The 7,589-nt window shown below is 39.4% G+C and overlaps 2 protein-coding genes across 2 annotated transcripts in view; one reads left to right on the plus strand and one right to left on the minus strand.

Moving 5' to 3' along the window:
* The window catches only part of LOC308701939 (uncharacterized protein), a 99,182-nt gene that overhangs the window by 4,605 nt on the left and 86,988 nt on the right, over positions 1-7,589 (plus strand). The window lies entirely within an intron of this gene.
* Positions 3,962-7,589, minus strand: part of LOC308701936 (cell adhesion molecule CEACAM2-like) — a 21,268-nt gene continuing 17,640 nt past the window's right edge. Inside the window, exon 5 of the mRNA XM_081384417.1 lies at positions 3,962-5,159. Within this exon, the coding sequence (XP_081240543.1) occupies positions 5,023-5,159 (137 nt within the window). The 3' untranslated portion in view covers positions 3,962-5,022. The remainder of the gene's footprint in view (positions 5,160-7,589) is intronic.

A 7,589-nucleotide genomic window follows, 5' to 3' on the forward strand; every position in this document is an offset into this window, starting at 1 on the left:
TTACCAATGCTCTCTCTGAACTGGACCGAAAAAGGTTGATTAGATTAATCTGGTGTATTGGGCCATCTAGTGGCCACAACGATATACTTCATTTTATTCTTTAATAACATCCATTTTACATTTTTACATTACTCTGTTTTCATTTTTTTATTATAAATTTATGTGATGTTGTTATTCTTTTTTGTTTCATAATTGTATGCAGCAAATAAATGCTGCAAATAAAAATATGTGTCATGTAATATATTTATGAAGGAATGAACTACAATCCCATGATGCAACATGTGCCAAGATTCTTAGATTTTTTTGTTTTTCTTCAAGAAAATCAATAATTGCATAGTATAATAGTAAATGTATCTCTCTCACATGTGTACTATTTTCTGGAGGTTAGTGCTAATATTGTCCTGCACAATAGCTGGTCTTAAAATAGCTGGTTTATCCAAATATTAAAAAATATGAAAAGTCTCTTTCCAGGACCTTAACCTGCTCTGTTGAGCTGTGTTGGAGCAAGGGTCTTCATCTGACACTTATTATAATAACTCCTGTGATAAAGTGCTTGTGATGCTCATCTGTTGATGTGGATAAAAACATCTGCTAAATGACTGAATGTAAATGTGGAGTGAGTTTCACACAGTTAACATGAGCTTTATTGAATCATCAGAAAGAGTTTTATTGCCAGGTGTGTTTGAACACACAAGGAATTGATCATGGTATTGACGCTTACAGTCCACACATAAATATAACAAGACACATAATTTTTAAGAATAACAAATATAAAATATAGCTGCGAGCAGCGATTACGGGCCCAAGCCGGTGGCACCGCAACCCCGATGCCTTTAGTTACCTAAAGGCACCGGGGTGGCGGTGCCGCCGGCTTTGGCCCTTCATCGCTGCTCGCAGCTATATTTATATATATATATATATATATATATATATATATATATATAATCTTGAATGTATTTTTTATCATGTTGAAAAAGTTTGGTGTGAATAAAATAAACCACTTAGGAGGAGTAACTAAAAACTCAGAGTCTGACATATCCAAAAAATCCACATTCAAACCAAAATATCTGACTTCCTGTTGCTCGGAGCTAATGACTGTAAATTAGAAAGTTGTCCGGCTCGATGAGACCAATATGCGTACTGATTTTTGTAACTGTGGGTAAAAGTAACCCCCCCACTTTTGATAAAAGCATTTTGAAAGTGACACACTTCCTGCTACCAGTTGGTGGCGCTATAACTTTGACTCACAATAGTTACATCCATCTGACCGGCCTCTTACCATGAACACACTGCTGAAGTTTCATCAAGATCAGTTAATGTATGCAGAAGTTATAACACTTCGTGTTTCTCTTTTCTCGCCATAAATTTGTTTCCTCGCCACGGCCAAACCGTTCGAGATATCAAAAATCCGTCCGCAATTTAGCATCCTCAATGTCTTGACTTCATGCACACCGAGTTTGGTGGCGATTGGATGAATTCTCTAGGAGGAGTAGTTCACATTCCACAGCAAGCGTTTTCCAAACAACCCATAATAGCTGACTTCCTGTTGGGCGGAGCTAATAACTTAGACTGCGGAAGTTGTTCGGCCCGATGAGATCTATATGTGTACCGAGTTTCATATTAATTCATGCAAGTGTGTTTGACATATGGACCAAGTTTTCAGACCGTGTTCAAGGGGGCGCTGTTGAGCCCCCTGCCACGCCCGGGTACCAGCTTCAGCCCGGCACTGATGGCCGTGGGTTCTGACCTGTGTGTAAAGTTTCAAGAGTTTTTGAGCACGTTAAGGACCCCAAAAGCCCCTGAAACCTTGATTAACAATATAAAAGCAATAGTCAAATCCCCCCCTCCCCTCACACACACAGAGACACAGAGAGAGGGAGAGAAAATTCTTCAGAAAATCCACATTCAAACCAAAATATCTCTTTTCCTGTTGGTCAGAGATCGTTAATGTAAATTAGAAAGTTGTCCGTCTTGATGAGAACAATACACATACCAAGTTTTGTTGCTGTTGATAAAACTAACCCCCCCCATTTATGACTAAAGGTGGCGCTACTGAGCCCCTCACCACGCCCGTTTCTGAAACTTTGCACAAGTCTACGGGCTAATAAGTGTGATGTGTCTGTCGAGTTTCATTCAATTTCAAGTATGTTAAGAGTCTCAAAAGCATCAAAAAACAATATTAAAGTTTGATGCGTTGCCACGACAACAGTATTAAAGATATCAAAAATCCTTTCACAGGTCTACATCTGCCGTGTGTTTACATTATACACATAAAGTTTGAAGCAAATCGGGTAAAAATAAGAGGGTGATTTCAAAGCATTTTGAAAGTGACACACTTCCTGCTGCCAGTTGGTGGCGCTATAACTTTGACTCACAATAGTCACATCCTTGTGTTCGGCCTCTTACAACGAACACACTGCTGAAGTTTCATCAAGATCAGATAATGTATGCTGAAGTTATAACACACTTCCTGTGTCCCTTATTCGCCATAAATTCGTTTCCTTGCCACGGCCAAACCGTTTGAGATATCAAAAATCCGTCCGCAATTTAGCATCCTCAATGTCTTGACTTCATGCACACCGAGTTTGGTGGGGATGGGATGAATTTTCTAGGAGGAGTAGTTCACATTCCACAGCAAGCGTTTTCCAAACAACCCATAATAGCCGACTTCCTGTTGGGCTGGCGTGAAACTTGACAGAGGGAAAGTTGTTCGGCCCGATGAGATCTATATGTGTACCGAGTTTCATATTAATTCATGCAAGCGTGTTTGATATATGGACCAAGTTTTCAGACCCCGTTCAAGGGGGCGCTGTTGAGCCCCCCTGCCACGCCCGTTTCTGAAACTTTTCACATGTCTACTGGCTAATAAATGTGATGTATCTGTCGAGTTTCATCCAATTTCAAGCATGCTAAGAGTCTCAAACGCATCCGAAAAGAATATTAAAGTTTGATGCGTTGCCACGGCAACAGTATCTAAGATATCAATAATTCTTTCACAGGTCTACATCTGCCGTGTGTCTACATTATACACATAAAGTTTGAAGCAAATCGGGTAAAATTAAGAGGGTGAATTCAAAGAATTTTGAAAGTGACACACTTCCTGCTGCCAGTTGGTGGCGCTATAACTTTGACTCACAATAGTCACATCCATGTGATCGGCCTCTTACAACAAACACACTGCTGAAGTTTCATCAAGATCAGTTAATGTATGCAGAAGTTATAACACACTTCCTGTGTCCCATTATTCGCCATAAATTTGTTTCCTCGCCACGGCCAAACCGTTTGAGATATCAAAAATCCGTTCGCAAGAATTCATCCTCAATGTCTTGACTTTATTCTCACCGAGTTTGGTGGCGATCGGATGAAATCCCTAGGAGGAGTATTTCACATTCCATTGTATGCGTTTTCCAAACAACGTATAATAACCGACTTCCTGTTGGGCTTTTGTAAAACTTAGAGCACGAAAGTTGTTCGGCCCGATGAGATCTATATGTGTACTGAGTTTCATATTATTACATGCAAGCGTGTTTGATTTATGGACCAAGTTTTCGGACCCCATTCCAGGGGGCGCTGTCGAGCCCCCCTGCCACGCCCCGGTACCAGCTTCAGCCCGGCCCTGATGGCCGCGGGTTCTGACGTGTGTGCAAAATTTCAAGAGTTTTTGAGCATGTTAAGGGCCCCAAAAGTGGCAAAAAGGCAAAAAAAAAAATAATGAAGAAAAAAAAAAAAAATAATCCTTACGAAAACAATAGGGCCTCCGCCCTTTCAGGGCTTGGGCCCTAAAAAGCATAAAGACACATATAGGTTTAGTCTGAATAAACATTTGCAGATAATGAACATATGTACAGTATTTTGAATAATAATAATATGAATAAATAGGACTAAATTTGATCTTAGATGTTTCAATGCTCAGACTTCGCCTGAACTTCATCTGACCAACACAAATCTAACAAGAGTTATTATGCCAAAGCATTCGATTTTATTAGTGTTTTCTATAAAGGATTTCATTTGAGTTGAAATCTCAAAAACAAATTAATGAATTTTAGGATTTATTCATTTTTAGGTCATGACTTTGTGAACTAAATCTGCTGTTAAAGCTGAGCTGTAAATGCTTGAATGTGGGCATGTTCATATCATCATCTCAAAGAGTTTAAAACACACAAATGCAATTTTTCCACTTGGATTCTTCCCTGCCTTTACAAATGATATAAAACTATGTTTGCATGTTCATTTTACGATGTTATGTATTTAGCCCTGTGACGTCTGTTTTTATTGTTTGTTAACACACATTACTATGTATCTGCATCCATCACTACTGACTTCCATAATGATGTTAGACCCAGCAAGTACTTGACTTGTGTACTTCATTATTTATACAGCTCTTTTAAGCTTGGATTGAATACATGGCCATTCTTCACATTCTTCAAGCGCTTGGAAACAGTGAATCATTTTGCAAAACAATTGGTTCAGTGGATTTAATGTTTCAAAAAGCTTTGTTTCTCCCATCACTATAACGTTAAGACTGCCCAAATGTATAAGTGACTTCTTAAAAAGACAAGCTCAAAGTCACCTATAATCAGTACACTTCTATGCATGTGTGTGAACAAATGTCTTTGCACACACACACTGTGTCCCATTGTGAAATCCCACAATCCACTTTAACTTTATACACTGTCTCCTCAAGAACTTCAGGACTCTCTGCTTTGAATGCCTGTGACTGATATTTAGATTTTTCTCATGTTTTAGCTGCTACTACGCCTGATCCGTGCACCAGCAGAGACGCATCATCTTCATCATCATCAGGTTTGCCAAAATGTGAACATGTTAACATCACTGAACTCTGTCAGAAATATGCAGGTACATCAATGGTCATATGAGCTTTTTTGCAGGAATGCATTTAAGAAATATTAATCTAAAACTGACTTACTCATGTCATTCTAAACAACAGGTTTGAGTTTTGCAAATATCTTTTACTGATATCCAAGCTCCTGACAGAGAATGAAATCTCAATTCTTTTTTTTATCATTGCTCATTTGTTTCTCCAGAAGGCCACGCCCCCTGCTGTGATTCAGTTGAAGCTGTGCTGCGATTGGTCGTCACTGCGCTGATGGGCGTGGCTTCTGCGGCTGCTGCTGTTCTTCTGGTCAAAGACGTCAGAGCTTCAAGAGGATGAAAAAACAGAATTTATCCAGTTAAGCATGTTTTAGAAAGATTGAAAGTCAACATTTCATATAAAATATTACTGTTTTCTGTATCTATTTAAAGACTATTTTGGAAAGATTTAGAAATCTATATTCACTAGTTCATCTATAAAATGTTTGATTAAGTAGTCGGAAGTGCCCCTAATTAAATCCCCATTAAGAACAAGTTTATGAATCTTTATGACCTCTAAATAATATTGAATAATTGTTGTTGTGTATCAAAATGGATCATCCATTTGTATCAATGATCATCATTGTGTATCATGACACATGGTCAAATAACAGATGACAGAATAAAAGATTATTAGGCCGCTGATATATATATTGGTTGTGGTCATTATTTCATTAATTTTCAGAGTGATGATGCAGTTTTAAATCTTCATAAGGTGAGACAACAGTCAGAACATATCAATAATTAAATTGAAATCAGTAGTATAGTATATGAGACTATATTAATGCACACACTTTATTACACACTTAACTGTCTTAGATACTTATGAAAAACATAGGTTTTCAAAAATGAACATACAAAATTCACGTTTTCACTATGGATATGCGTAATTTGTGTTGTAGAACAAAACTTTAAAGTATGGTCAAGTTATGTTTACCACGGGCTTTATTTTACTCATAAATTGAAAATCCCATTATCAAATTCAAAATCAAATTATGATTATTCATTATGTTCAGCTGTGGTCTTATTACTTCTCATTGTTTGTCAGGAGCCTATAAGTTCCCTTGTTTCAATGCTCCTTTGTCGGTTCTCATTAACGTTTGTGTGTAGTTATCTTTCTGTTAATAAAGTCTGTTCATTTTAATCTTAATTTTCGAGTCTTGCTAACACTACACTCAGCCAGAGTGACATCAGACTCATTAACACAATGGCAAAGCGTATAAAAAACAAACAAACTAAAAAAAGGATACCTATTAGGAAGTCGCTCGGTGGAAACACAAAGACAGAAGTAGATCTTGATTCTTTACTTCAGATCACAACTAATTCAAACCCCAGAGCTGTTGGAAGAAAACATGTTTTTTCCTGGCTGTGCTTTTGTCTTCTGATTAGTAAGTTACAAACATTGTGTGTGTGTGTGTGTGTGTGTGTGTGTGTGTGTGTGTGTGTGTGTGTGTGTGTATGAGTGTGTGTTCAGGTAGAAATTAGTAGATTAAAAGCACATCAGTAAATCAGTCAGATGATGTACTCTCACTTTTATTCGCAGATATTACTAGGAGATGTAAGGGAGAGCGGGGCACAACCTAACGGTTTTTGACTTTCTCAGGTTTCTCAAAATCACTTGGGATTAAGAGTATTTATCTTTTTAATTTCACACGTCTACAATTATGTGTTTTGTTTCATGTATACTTTTTTCCCTTATTTACCCCGAATTAATTGAAGTGAAATGTGACAACTTGCCACATACTGTAGGTGGAGCAAATTGTAAGTTTGTAACATGAACATATACTGTTTGACATCTTAAAATGTTATCTGATCAAAAAAAAAAAAAAAAAAAAAAAATTATATATATATATATATATATATATATATATATATATATATATATATATATATATATATATATATATATATATATATAATCCCAGAATCCAGAATCGGTCTGTCTTCACCGGCCAAAAGTGGTCAGCGCAGACCACAACGATCTGTCCAGGTCTGTCGGTCCTGGGCGAGCCTCATCCAATTGTGTCCCAGATCTTGTCGTAGCGAGTCGCGCCATCGTGTTGCAGGGCGTCCACGTGGCCGCTTGATGTCGATCGGCAGCCAGACGGTGACTTCGCGCGTCCATCTTTCGTCCGTACGCCGCATCAGGTGCCCGGCCCAGCGCTTCTTGGCCTTGTTGGCCAGGTCCACCGCGTCGTCCACCCTGGTCATGGCCCGCAACTGCTCGTTGCGGACGTGGTCGGTCTGTTTGACCCCGATCATACGGCGCTCGATTGCGCGTTCAGTCACGGCCAGCTTTAACCGGTCGGCCGCCGTCATTGTCCAGGTCTCAGCCCCATAGAGCATGGCAGGCAGGACGGTGCTGTTGAATAGGGCAGCCCTGATGTCCGGGTCAATGGCTCTGTTGTTGGCCGTCTCGGCAATTGAGCCGAAGCTGACCCAGGCTGCTCGGCGTCGTCTTGCCAGTTCTCGGCCAATCTTGTGGTCGATGGTCAGCTCCTGGCCCAAGTAGATATAGCTATCTACTTGCTGGAGCTGATGCTGGTCGACATGGAGGGTGGTGTCGGCCACCTGGTCGTTGCGCATCCACTTAGTTTTGGCCAGATTGATTTTGAGGCCGAACCGGGCACCAGCATGGTTGAGCTGGTCAAGCCGCTGCTGTACATCAACCGCCGAACAGCTTATCAGCACGATGTCATCGGCAAAGCGCAAGTGAT

The sequence above is a fragment of the Scardinius erythrophthalmus genome (assembly GCF_964197995.2).
Source record: "Scardinius erythrophthalmus genome assembly, chromosome: 14".
NCBI classification, from domain to species: Eukaryota; Metazoa; Chordata; class Actinopteri; order Cypriniformes; family Leuciscidae; genus Scardinius; species Scardinius erythrophthalmus.